This window comes from Triturus cristatus, chromosome 12, assembly GCF_964204655.1.
Source record: "Triturus cristatus chromosome 12, aTriCri1.1, whole genome shotgun sequence".
NCBI lineage: Eukaryota > Metazoa > Chordata > Amphibia > Caudata > Salamandridae > Triturus > Triturus cristatus.
This window is the reverse complement of record NC_140595.1, coordinates 95,800,419-95,814,365: the sequence shown is the minus strand read 5'-3', so window position 1 is coordinate 95,814,365 and position 13,947 is coordinate 95,800,419. Positions and strand designations below refer to the sequence as shown.

Below are 13,947 nucleotides of genomic sequence, written 5' to 3'. Positions count from 1 at the left end.
CCACACAACTCAGCATTATCTACTGCCAAGTGCTCGGAATCAGATGCATCTGTAGCAAAAATGAGGACACTTATAAATAACATTTACAGGTTTTTTTTTTTTAAGACTTGCCAAATGTGCGACTATCCTCTGCATATCAAACAGAAGTATCCTGACAAGTCCTTTCAGTTGCAGAGGCAAGCATTTATTTGGAATACCAACACCGGAAATAAAAACAACATACACACATTTGTGGTAGCATCATTCAGTTAGAAAAACAATGCAAAAACATTTACCTTGTGATAAGCCTATGAAAAACTTCATTTTTTCCCCCAAAACTGCCAATGAATGCTTGTTGCGAAGCTCCCCATTTACACAATCTAGTTGTGAACTGAAAGTTGAGAGCTCCAATCAAACAAGCTGTAACAAATGTAGTGGCTCAATGCTGGGATTCAAACAAATGCATCACGTTTGAATTTATTTTACCATCATCATCAATAAGTTCTGTTTTAGGAAGAACCTATGGCATTAGACAACATTTACATAAAACTTCACGTGCCATTTATATGATTAAGTGCCAGTGCCAAAACTAAGAAAACTATTTGGAGGCCAAACAATAAATGACCGCCGTATATGCTTACGGTATAACAAATCAGCCATAATAAATAAGAAACTGCATTAGACTGCAGCCAATCATTTTGACATTACTGACTATTTGCTATAGGATTTGAATATTTTCTCTGTGTAACATGTCTTAAAGACAAAACTATTGGACTTCAGTGAAAACTTGTGGGTGTACAGTTTAAATTCTTGGCTTCCAGATGGAAAGGATTTAGTGACAATACTACTTGAATACTGCCCATCATAAGAGATCTAAGGACTGAGTGGATTCCAAAATCCAAACAGAATCTACGCTCATGAGGCTTTTTGGAAATTTAATAAGGTCAGTGAGCAGTCACATTGCAAACAGTCTTCTACTAGCTGAGGAAGAACGAAGAAAATCATAAGTTTGTGTGTACACACACACACACTCTTTAACATTTGTTTATTCTGTGTGTGTTAAAATATTAACGTGTGGTTTAGTTAGGTATGGTAACAACACTGAAAATCACCAGTTTTATTTGTTTCAAGTAACTATAACTCGCGCCGCCACCATTCCTAGTGTTGTCATCAATGTCATCATTTCACAACTCATCAGCAATGTTGATGAATATCTTTATTCGATTATAAACATATAATCGTAAAAGAGTAAACAAATGTTAGGATATATGAAATACTTTCAACAATTTCATATAAAATGCTTTAAAAAACAAGGTAAAAGATCATTCAAAATATCAGAATCATATGACATATCAGCTCCACATAAAAATATTCCCACTTCGATGGAGAGCACTCAATATCAAAGTATTATCAAAGACAGCCAAATAGCAACTAAGAAAGTGCTTCCAGAAGAGAATAAATAAAACAGTACATTGTATCTAAAAGGCAAAGAAGTCACGCCAATAAAGTTAATTTTTCAGAAAAGCTCCCACAGAGTGACATACATCATGATTGGGGAGCATTCGAAGAGAATAGAGGGCAGGCCTGTGTTGATAAAAATCCTGATTTTTAAAAATTGGAAATAACATTTTTTGCCTAAATGCTTTATAAAATTTACAAAAAAATATAAAATGATCCAGAGTTTAAGGTGGAAGATTACTCGTCACAAGGACAGAGCAAAATAGACTCAGGGTCGAATTGGCCAACAGGGAAAATTAGTGGCATATTATGGATCCTAGATGACATTTTGTTAACAGTGCCCTTTCCCTTATGTTATCAACATACAGGAGATATGGCTCAAAACCTTTGACTGTAAACAGATCAATTCTCTTAGACTTCATAACCTCTCTACCTTCCTTGTTGGACACTGCCCTTCTCAAGAACAAATCTTTGATATTCCTAATGTCCCACTTCGAGATTACATGCGGTTTGGAGAATAACTTTGGTATTCCCTTGGCTTCCACTGTTTTCTGTATGCTATTCAGCCATGGGATTCTTAAACCATAATCACAGGGCAGACAGTACTCAATGATTTCAAGATTAAAAGAGGCCTCTGGGTTACTGAAAATGGAGGCCCAGAGAAGAAGTGGGGCAAACCTCACCAAATCAGTCACATAGGCCAACCCCAATTATTCATGTATAAAATACTGTAAGCTGTCGGAGCCAATGTCCAAGCGACCACCTGCAAAAATGATTTTCTGCCCTCTGAATTCTACTACAGTCTCTAAACCCCCATATGCCAGCACCGTAACTTAAAACAAGTAAGCATTTTAATTTGTCAACTTCCAGCCAGGGCATTATGGGTTTACTGCACACATCAGTGGATACATCAAACAAAGCCCCAACAGCACGACTGAAGCATGAGTAATGACTGGAAAGACAGGGTGGAAAACTATCATTGATGTCGAAAAATCACTCCCAAATAGGAGAATTTGCTGACATTTGTGGTGTTACTTCCCTTGATAGATATGGTTCTAACCCAGGGGTCTCCAACCTTTTGTGTAGTGAGAGCTACTTCTGGTCCGTGAAAATTGCCGTGAGCTACTAAACCCGAAGCAAGTCGCGCATTTTTCCAAGAGACCCTCCAACGCCAAATCTAATAGCTAAAAAGTGGGCCACATTTGCAAATTAGGTTTTAAACTGTAATGTAAAGACATTTCGTAATAGGAGGTGTTTTTCAAGGTATGGAAGACTAGCTATTTGTGCTTGCAGCACGCAATGTTTGGCAATATCAGAAAAATTAACAATAAAAACCAGCCCACCAGCCAATGAAATCAGCCCACAATAGCCAAAAAACTACAGACAAGCATTGGCACATCACACCAGCCAAAAGAATCGGCCCACAAACAGCCCAAAAAACAACCAATGCACTGATCTGTCAGGCCAGCCCTGCTGGTATGGCCTGGCTCACCTGTAGGACATTCCCACCCCACTGACCTCTTGAGTGCAGTCCTATCAAATGGCGTCAGCCCCATCATGTATATATGGCTTAATGGTCAATAATGTCGCACATTTAACAATTGTGGCCATATAGAAAGTGCATATTACAAACAGATATACTTTTCTGGCTCATGGCAGTGTTGTCAGGGCATTATAGGTGAGGAAAAGTTTGTTTAAAAACTTCAGTTTTTACCCAATTATGTCAACACTGTGATATAACCCACTGTAGATACCATCTTACATGCTTCTCTGATCAAATATAAAGGTGACAGGCTGAAAAGGCAGGTGATCCTGTTGTTCAGTACAACTTGCACCACCTGCACCAGCCCTTATTGCGCACAATGAATGAGCTGTCACAGGACTCAACGAGGTGCCATCAACAAGATATGAATTCACTCTGCCCTGTGCATATGTCTCTTTTAGGCTTTCGCCGGAGCAAGCGAGGTAGAGCCACAATTCAAGGGATCATCAGGAGGCTCACTGGGAGCCAGAATGTGAGGCCACCGACACTAAAGCACTTAGTAGCACTCAAGATGAGGGGGCTGGCCAAGAGGGCACTTCACCCTTTGGTTCTGAAGCCTCCAATTTTGGCTGGTCCCTAGTGGTGGCAGATGAAACTTCAAAGGCCACTACCTCTGCTCATGTGGCCATCACTATCACCAGCATTACCTTCAATCCTGTCCCCAGTACCAAGCCAGCACTAGGTAAACAAATGGACTGGTTTCTCCTTTATCCCAGGCATCTCTCTATTGCTCTCATCCCAGAAACACTGGAGGGCCTTAGGAACCTCCCTGTGGGGCAGACACATTGTTTTATTATGCCATCCAAGGCATCAGTCGGCAACTGCCTCAAGTCATTAATATCCTCGAAGACATGCACTCTGCCTTGTCTGCCACATAGAGAGGTCCTATCTCAACTAGTGGTTTAATAGACACCAGCGCTTCCAGCAAATCTGCCTCAATTCCTCCTTCTGCCCTAGTACCACCCTAACCCTCTTCAACTACATGACACCAGCCCAACACTTTAACTGTTCCAAACGCCACTCAGTTTCCCTTTCTGACCAAATTCCTCCACCTCCTTGCACTATTCCATCTATCCCTAAATCACCCCATATCCCAAAATACTCAAACCCACTAACCCCACCATTGCCTCAAACATTTCTCTACTCTTACCGGCTTAAGTGTTGTGGGTCCAGGCTCCAGGGTGTGCTCTCACGGCTTGCCTGCTGCTCAGATGCAATATAAGGTGGCAGGCTGTACTGCTGAAATCAGCAGATGGCGGGGGTCCCGGCAGTTCTATGCCGCTTGCGCGACCTGGAAACCAGCTGGTCTGCCCTGCTATGCCTGCTTCAGCTCCGCACTAGCACCTTTCGCGCTCGTGACTCAAACAATGCACAGCGCGGTGCCAGTGAGGAAAAGGCAGGGGGCGCATAGTCCACTCCAGAGTGACGCTGCTCTCCACGTAGAAGAGGAACGTCATCCTCTTTGGCCCAACCCGCCCTAGCTAAGCTCAAAGCCTATCCGAGCTGCTGGTTTGGGTGAGGGCGGGCAACGCAGCCTGAAAAAAGCCTAAAAAGCCCAAACAACACTAAAGGGATACTAAATTGAGCAGCAAGTGTCACGAGCTACTCACAGGGTCTCGGCGAGCTACCGGTAGCTCGCGATCGACCGGTTGGAGACCCCTATTCTAACCTTAGTGCGCTGCGACCCACACACCATATAGTGGAATTTAGCAATATTAGCATCGAAGTCTAGATTATCCATAGAAGGTAAGAAATTGTCGACCAGGGCACAATAGGTGTGTTGGAGAGATAAACCGCATCATCTGCATATAGCAAAGCTGGCACTGGATTAGAGTTTATCCTGGGAAAGTCATTACAGTTGCTAATAAGAACAAGCATTGGAATAGCCAATAGATCTCGCCTTTGGGACCTTGTAAGTGTTTAGCCGTTGATGTTGTTGCACCAAGGATATTGAGCTGCATAACTAAATACTTAAAAGGTCCCAAAAGCGAGACCATTTGGATATGCCAATTCTTGTTTTGCTAAGGGGAAAACAAGCAGTTCTGCAAAAAAAAAGTGATTGCCACAGACTGGATTTTCTTGTCAAATAGCAGGAATTCTGTCAAAGGCTTTTTTGATGTAAGACTTCCAGTAATTTGCAGACTTCGGCATTGTTTCTCGTTATTGTGTTAAACTTGGCTGTGTTTTTTACATTTCTTCGCAGTGGGTTTGTAGCGCTTTGTGCGCCACATTGCCACCACCTCAGTCACACGCATGGAGTGGTGAAATACACCACTGGAGAGGGAATAAGATATTGAGCGGTGTGAGTGGATAACATTTACAATAATTATATGCATGATTTATGCAGGGTTGTCCTATTGCCCTGGAGGACTGGATCCAGGCCAGATTTTCAAGATGCCCGTTGATTATATGTAGTCCTTCCGTACAGGTTCGAAGTATGTAAATGTTATTTGGATATCCCGAAAACTTGCCATAGCTCCTGAGTTGAGTTGATGGACCGTTTACGACACCAACGTTTTGTTGTTAACCTAGCTATTGGCTACCCCTAAGGCTTGATTAGTGTAATATCTACAAAACTCATATGCAAGTGGGTCGGGGTGTGGGGGGGATTGGGGCACCATGACCTCCAGAAAAAGGCGCCGCCTCTTATTAAACTCAGGAATACAGATTTGTGGGTTTTTTTTTTAGGAGTATACTTATGTTCTCACAACAAGTGTCAAGTGTTGCACTTAGGTGCAGTAGTTCAACTGTCTGTGTCAGCTTATCCTGTTAGTGGCACTGGGCAAACTTTCCTGTGGGTAAAACCTGGCATGGCTCCATTTTGATGGTGATGGCACCATGCCTGCATGGGTGTCCCCGTTGGTCAGATTGCTGGCTGTGGTGCATTTGAGTGATGTCCCAAGCCACCTCCAGTGTGCGTGAATCCTGCTTGTTGTAGGGTACTGAGGGCCTGAGCATGCATCTGACCCTAAAGGTGTGGGTTTTCAGAGTAGCAGTGCCACTCACTTCACCGAGAGAGTAATGGCAGCTGTATAGTACTTCGCGACCAGTTGGCAGCGCCTACCTGCTGGGACTCCTGAGTCAGGAGCTGAAGTTCTTTCCACAAAGTTAGCTTAGACTGAGCTTGAGGTAACTCCGTGGCTACCGGCGCACTGCGCCTTGAAGAATACCTCGTGCCTTAGAAGGCAGAATGAACTAGGGTACAAGCTTTATCTAAGTGCAGGGTTCCAGATGCCGGTAGGAGCGTAGAGGATATGTTTTTGTGCCTTATATGGAGGGCAGAGCCATGAAGACACTTGTAAAACAAACAACTGCTTGTAACAGGATATTGCAGTCCATGCGAGCCTTCCTGGGGTTTTGAACGGCCGGTCTCGAATTCCTCAGATCCTGTCTGAGAATGAGTCACTCTGAATCCTGAGGTACTTTGCATTGGGGCTGCAGAAGATGATGAACCAGTAACTTAACCCAGCAAGATGCATTCCCACCTGTAAAATGTGGCAAGCGGCCTCTGAGATGCTGGCCCTCACACATTTTATTTTTATGTAAGAGTTATAGATAGTGGCAAACACTGAAAGGTATGATCACTTTAAGAAGGACAGCAGTGACAAACAGCCAAACACTGAAAGGTATGAGCACTCTAAGGACAGCAGTGACACAAAGTGCAAAACAATTAAAGGTATGAGCACTTTAAGAAGGTCAGCAGTGACACAAAGTGTCAAACACTGAAAGGTATGAGCACTTTAAGAAGGACAGCAGTGACACAGTGTCAAACACTGAAAGGTATGAGCACTTTAAGGACAGCAGTGACACAAAGTGCCAAACAATTAAAGGTATGAGCACTTTAAAAAGGACAGCAGTGACACAAACAGCCAAACACTGAAAGTTATGAGCACTTTAAGAAGGACAGCAGTGACACAAAGTGCCAAATACGAAAAGGTATAAGTACTTTAAGAAGGACAGCAGTGACAAACAGCCAAACACTGAAAGGTATGAGCACTCTAAGGACAGCAGTGACACAAAATGCAAAACAATTAAAGGTATGAGCACTTTAAGAAGGACAGCAGTGACACATAGTGCCAAATTCTGAAAGGTATGAGCACTTTAAGAAGGACAGCAGTGACAAAAAGTTCAAACAGATAACCGAATAACACAAATTAGATGGTCAACGCGACAGTCTTAGAATTGACAATAGTTACAACATAGCAAACTAATTGAGAAGGGGAACCAGGAAAGAGGAAGAAGTAAATAATAAAATATAAAGGTCAGGCTATTCATTGGAATATTCACGTACATAACAATACACCGAATGCCCCTCTTCCAAGCGTTTCCCCCCACAGCCCTGGAGTTATGCCAGATTTTGGGATAATCAAAAAGGGTGTGGACCCGAAGGTTCAGACAGAACCTGGTGCAAACTAATGAATGTTTTTTTTGTTCTTGAAGCAATAACCATTTTTTAAAAATGCTAAATGTACGCTCAAGTAATCACAATAGGGCAACCCACTATTCCCCAAGGAATTGGGTGAATTAGTTAAATAACAATAGATACCTTGAGGATTTATTCAGTAGAAATTAATTAGTTAATTAGGTAGTCACAATAGTGATCTTAATTTCCTTGAACTCAAAACAGCAAAAGAGAAACTCACAAAGTGCAATAATCGAAAAAACGACCCAAGTTCATTTTTAGTTTTTTAACAAAAATAAATTTGTATTTTCAATTTCTGAAGTAGTGAAACAATACACTTTACATTTCATGTACGGCAACATAAAACTACTGTCTTCTTTGGAATCTCATTAGCAATAGTCAATGACATTTCTTACAAACAAAACAGAGCCAACCACATGTTTGGCTATATATTGAACTTAATCCATATACACTGAAAGGATTTTTTAAAGCCACCAATGCTTTTTAGTTGTGTAAGAAAATGTCGCAGCGTCGACGTTTCGGTCTCACTCTTGAAGAACAATCACAGAGACCATCCTCAGGACCGAAGTTGCACCATGAATCTATTAAAATATATACATACATTCTATTAATATACTTGAGTTCATAAATTTGTAGTGAATATACACGAAAGGAAAACAGGTGTGATCTGTTCCAACCACCCAAAGTGTGGTTGCTATTTAAAAGAAGTGGTATTTTGACAGAACCGTACGCTCAGGCAGCATGTGCTGTTAGAGGGACGGAGAAGCAGCTGCTTGTGGTAGCATGCCCTTGGAGTGGCGAGACAGTTCAAGGTGTGCCTGACTCACGCCAACAAATGACATCTGTCTGCGAGCTCAGAGGCCGACTGGAAAAGAGGATGTAGACCCAGGGTCTCTCTTCTGGAGCCGTGTGTAAAGTTACCCTCACCTTCTCCACCTCTGTTGACTATAGTCATGTTTTGCCTGCCTGTGACACCTGTAAAAGCAGCACTCACCTGCGTCAGGCAGGGCCAGACTGGCCATTCTGTCACCTGGGCATTTTCCCAGCAGCCTCGGAGTGCTGCCTTCAGACTGGGTGGGCGGCAGTGATCTAGCTACAAGCAGACTCGGCGGCTGCCTCAGAGTGGATGGGCCCAGCTGTGAACCCCTCCATCGCCCCATTCTAGTCACTGCCTCCTGCCTTGTGGGGGTGGTTTGAATATTGTGGGCGGGCCGGTGTGGGTTTCCAGTCCAGCAAGGATTGCTTGAAAATGGCTGTTGGTGCATGGAGGCTCAGGCGCGCGGAAGCTCTGGTGATGAACCCTTCAGGTTGACTCAGAGCGCTTTCTCCTCGTGTACAGAAGGCTTTGACAGTAAAAAGTTGAAATGTGGCATGAACGATTTTTACATTATGCCCAAAAGAAAGTAGAAGTGCAGCTAAAACGTGTACGATTGTGCAATATGTATGCAACAGTAAGGGGCTGTAGTTAAAAAAAAAACTTTAAAAAACAGACGGCACCCCAAAAAAAGTTCCTCTTAAGAGCATTTAGAACTGTAAAGAAATACCATTACTCGAGAATTTTACCTTCACTTCCCAGCTAATCTTGGGGGTTGTGCAGGCCATGTACACATTAAGCAAATAAGCAGGTAAACATATGTCAATTAACACAAATGTGGTAATTGGACACATGCATAATAAAACGGTGATTTGCATAACATTTATTTTCACCCCCCCCGAAAAAAAACTGACAGCACCCCCAAAAAAAGTTCCTCTTAAGAGCATTCAGAACTGTAAAGAAATACCATTACTCGAGAATTTTACCTTCACTTCCCACTAACCTTGGGGTTGTGCAAGCCATGTACACATTAAGCAAATAAGCAGGTAAACGTATGACAATTAACACGAATGTGGTAATTGGACACATGCATGAGAAAACGGTGATTTGCAGAACATATTTATTTTCACCCAAACCTTTGTGGGTCGGTCCCAGTATTTATCGGGTATGGGGCAATTAGGGGCGCATTAGCAAAGACTGAAAGTAGTTTGTATCTGTGGGTGCTAGATTGGATCTGGAAACAGGGTGACTGAGAGGGAGGGTGAGACAGGCAGGGAAGCGAGTGAAATGTAAACAAGCGCGCGGGACCACACTAATTAGAAAAACAGATGGCCATTGCACGCCGCTGCTCGCTTCCGCAAGGTGGATGCCGCCACACGCACGAGTGTTCGAAAAGAGCAGACCGATTCCAAAAGGTCATCTCCTAGAGCAACACATGCGCTTAGGCTCGACCTAAAAAGGGTGCAAGTTATTGTTAATTAGCCTGTAATGAAGAAATGACATTGCCACTTAACTGTAATAACATATTACAGTTGAGTTCTAACATCACAATGCTTGCTGCCATAGCAAGCAGCCAAGAGGAAAGACAGGTACCAGAGTATAATGAAAGCCGAACTTTAAAAAATGAGATTCGTGGCTTTTCCTAGGTCTGCTCTGTTTTTCTAGATGAACAATAATAACGTAGAAAGGAGATATTTATGACAACATCTTTATTTTTTCGCAGATGTAATTATTGTAAAGAGACTCTTTACATGTTTCTAAGCAATTTGAGCAATGCCTTTTCTTTCATTTTATAAATCTGAATTGGCCAAATCTCTTTGAGTACCCCGAGTGATTGCCAGTGGTTAGACAAATTGCAAGCATTCCTCCCATCACCTTTTGTGTGCTTCATGTATCGCCCTAAGTGGCATGGGTATGCGCAGACTTGGTCCATTGCCCACACTTTCACTGAAACCAAGCTGTATCTGGCTGATGAGCCCATAACTAGGGCGAAACCGACCCTGGGTTGCTTGTGTTCTGCATCAGGGAAGGCCTGGCTGGACTGTTCCCACGAGGAGCAGGGTCAAGACAGGTTTTCATATAGTTGGGTCCAAACTGAGGAGGCATGGTAAGCAAAAGAACAAGGGGTTGGGATACTATCCTGAGCGATTGCCAGTGATTAGACAAATTGCAAGAATTCTTCCCATCGCCTTTTGTGTGTTTCATAAAACAGACCCTACATATATATGGCTGGCCTCTTCCAAGTGGCAAGAACTTTTAAACTCTATGCAAATAAAAACACCATCATCAAAATCTAGCATAAAAGGGCTGTTTCTTTGTAGTCCCATCCCTAGCACTAAGGATGGCGAGCATTGAAAAATCATGTTTTCTACTGCTGTCCTTCCAGAACCTAGGGATGAAAACAAAGTGTTGAGGTGTGGTAGCACCTGCCACATATGCTGTTTAAGTCACGTTATAGTAATTACATCAAATTAGAAAGGAAAGGGAGAACCCCAATGCAGCTCTCTGGTACATTACAGAAGGGATTGAATTTCACAGACAAAATATAAAAACATAGCAGAAGCTGCATACCACTTAACACAGCAGCATGGAAACGAGCCATCCCACTTCCAACACTGACTAACTTCACTGTTAGTGCGACCATTCTTCCCTTTCGAAACAGCACATTCACACACAAAGCCCTTACTCCTCATTGCAATGGACTGCTGAAACAAGATGTGTTTTTTAAGACCAAAGAAGTTCCACTTTCAGCCATTTTGTATTTAGATGGACGAGGGCCAGGCACCTTCCCAAACAACAACGTTCTGCAAAATACATGACAAAATAAAACAAGAGGCTGGCAGCCAACGTCAGGCCTATAGGCTTTGCCAGTGCTCGTTCCCTGTGGTCATTTGAGGGTATGGATTCACAAGCAATAATGCTCAAGAAGCACGCTGGTGAAGCAAACCTAAATGTTTATTTAGTTCATATAACTATCTTTCAGCAGGTGAATTCGTTGAAACACTGACAATTGGAGTTAAGCTGCACAGAAAGACAGACTGAGCAGCGAGTACACTGTTGATATATGATCTGAAACTTACCAAACACATTCCAACAGGCTTAACAAAGAGATTATTACTATGGCCAAGCAGAGGTAACAAACTAAGATCTTGAGCAAAGAGATGAAACAACACGCAAGATTCAAAGAGCCATGCAATGACAAGGCACAAAGCAACAATCCAGACACGCACGCGGAGATCAGCAAAATCAATGTCCAAAATAATTTCAAGTGTGGAGACTAAAGACCAGCAAACAAATCTGGCAAGTCTTATATTGTGCAGGTGTCAGATCAAAGTACAAAACCATTGACTTCAACGACCGAGACAAAAGAAACCAAATCAATTAAACGAATGTGCTAAAGTAACAAGATAAATGTGCAATACGGACTAAAGCGCGAGGTAATACAGGCAGACACCTCCAGATAGTGCCACTTGACTCACCTGGAAGCGCTGTCAAATAGCTTGTCCACGTGCGCCACTTCACTCTCCTTCTGCTGCACCCATGTCTCTAACTCCACCAACTGGGCCTTCCGTTGTTTCACACTTTCAATCTTGTTCACTTCCTCATCAATGAACTGCCGGAGCTCATCCATGGAGATGCCCAGCTCATCCACTACTGCCTGCTGCAGCTCCAAGATGTCTGGCGACTCCATTGTGGCTGGTCCTGGGAGAGAAGGATACGGTCAAGCTCTGTGGAGCCACCTGGCAAACAGCTGTCTCAGGCTTCCTCAACATGTATTATTAGATGACTCCTCCGGCTAATGCTGTCCATCTACAGATCAGATTGTATTACCCGTGCCCACATCCCTCTGGCCAGCCCTCAAATTAGCAAAATATACTTCCCACGTTGCCAAACTTTAAGCTCCAACGTCACAATTTGTTGTGGTCGGGTACCATCCCTCTCTCCAAATGTGCTGCCCCGATTGGAGTCGCTTTACCTTGATTTTAAACCCCACCAAGATCTGATGCACTTGGGAGAATCTCATCAAATCCACATTGACATCTATCTTCCATCATCCTACATTCTTTGGACTCTACAGATGTTTGTCAGGTGTACAAGCAACATGTTACTACCTCTCCTGTATGTTATTCAACTCCCGATGCTTAAATAATTCCCCCTTCCACACTTCTGATCGCAGCATCCTCAGAATGCTGTCCCATCACAGAGCTCCCTTGACCGTTTCACATCCTCTTGCTCCTTGTCTCGATTCCATATTATACACTGCATTGTCCCCATTCAGATACCTCCGGCCACATGCAAAGTCCTATTTGCCTTCTCCCATGTAACTGACCCTCGTAATTAAGCCACAGCCACACAGTTGGCTGCACCCCCCATATTTATTTTAACCCTCCTTTTGTGTATCCCCACCCTCCCACCACAGAACCCCATCCCACTTTTCCGCACCTCCTCCCCGGGGCCCTCTGCTGTACACGCCCCGCCTCCCCGCTTCTCTCCGAATCCAGCGATACCGCCGAATCGCAGCTGCCCCGGAAGATTTCCCCACCGACGGACGTGACGACACAAGATCCACCAGGAAGCGGCGATTACTACAGAGTACAGTAACAACGGCGGTGGCTGTTCGCGACGCTGCCTGCAGGAGGCAGCGCAGACAGAGACGGGAGAAGGGAGCGCCGCATCTAGATCAATACAGTGTGTATAGAGGGCGGCCATATTTAGAGGGTGGAGAGTGCGCTACCCTCACATTAGTTTAGGTTTGAGGGTTATGTTTACCCACGCTCCCTGATGTGTCCTTCGATAGGTTACTAGCCCTTAGTTGATGAGGCGTTTCCCGACCCAGTGGTGACCATTTATTTATATTGTGGTCCAGCGGTCGAAGTGCCTAAAAAAAGTAGGGGAACTGTGAGGCTGCATGCTGTGGGGGGCGGGGTCATTACGCGTGGGGGTGGGGTTAAAGATGCGGCTAAAAATATATATCCAGTATGTTTTTTTTCTTTCACTGTCAGATAGCTACATATAAAATAATGTGCATCTTACATTAAAAATGAATGTAAAAAGTTGTTACTCGTTGTGAAATGCACTACAGTATATTATGAAGCCTCTATTAGTTAATGCACTGCAGATGTTTATGTGTAACCAGAGAGCCACCAAATTAAATCTTGGTTGGTGCAGTGGAGAATAGTGACTTGTGCATTTTTAGTGCTAGGAGGTCACAGCCTGTGACAGAAAGCTCTGTGAATATGTTAGTTATTATTTTAAATTTGCATCACACACGGTATAAGACTGCTACAAAATGCACATAAAGGTTTAAGATAAAATGGTTCTCCCAAAATATAGATTTTACCTAGCTGCCAAGATTTCAGATTTATTATGTGTGTCATTTTCATAATTTCTGTGTAATTATGAGTGACATTCAACGACTATGAGTGACACTTTCTCGGGAGCAAAAATCAAGCAATGAAGAGGGAAACATATAAATATCAGAAATTACACCCATTTGAGTAATCAAAAACTCTAAGAAGATCTTAAAACTGCTGCAAAGCATCAGAAATGAAAGGCCACTAACCCACATGACACACAGAGAGTCTATCAAGGATCTCCATGTCGGACCCGACTGTAACCAAACTGAAACAGGATGTGAGAGAGGCCCCAGAATGTGAATCTCAGCTGCCTCAGCCTGCTAATAAATCATAATAATTACTAGTCACACAGGCTGATAGACTGATTCGGTCT

At 43.2% G+C, this 13,947-nt stretch overlaps 1 protein-coding gene across 3 annotated transcripts in view; it reads right to left on the bottom strand.

The window, feature by feature from the left end:
• The window catches only part of SETDB1 (SET domain bifurcated histone lysine methyltransferase 1), a 98,534-nt gene extending 85,724 nt beyond the window's left edge, over nt 1-12,810 (bottom strand). Inside the window, exons 1-2 of one of the 3 annotated variants that reach the window (XM_085639153.1) lie at nt 12,661-12,810; nt 11,697-11,919 (exon numbers count right to left, since the gene is read on the bottom strand). In XM_085639153.1, coding sequence (XP_085495279.1) covers nt 11,697-11,908 — 212 coding nt within the window. In that variant the 5' untranslated portion in view covers nt 11,909-11,919; nt 12,661-12,810. Of the gene's footprint in view, nt 1-11,696; nt 11,920-12,329; nt 12,437-12,660 lie in introns of those variants that run through there. The other 2 variants (XM_085639152.1, XM_085639151.1) reach the window with 2 other exon arrangements.
• Nucleotides 12,811-13,947: the final 1,137 nt, after the last annotated feature.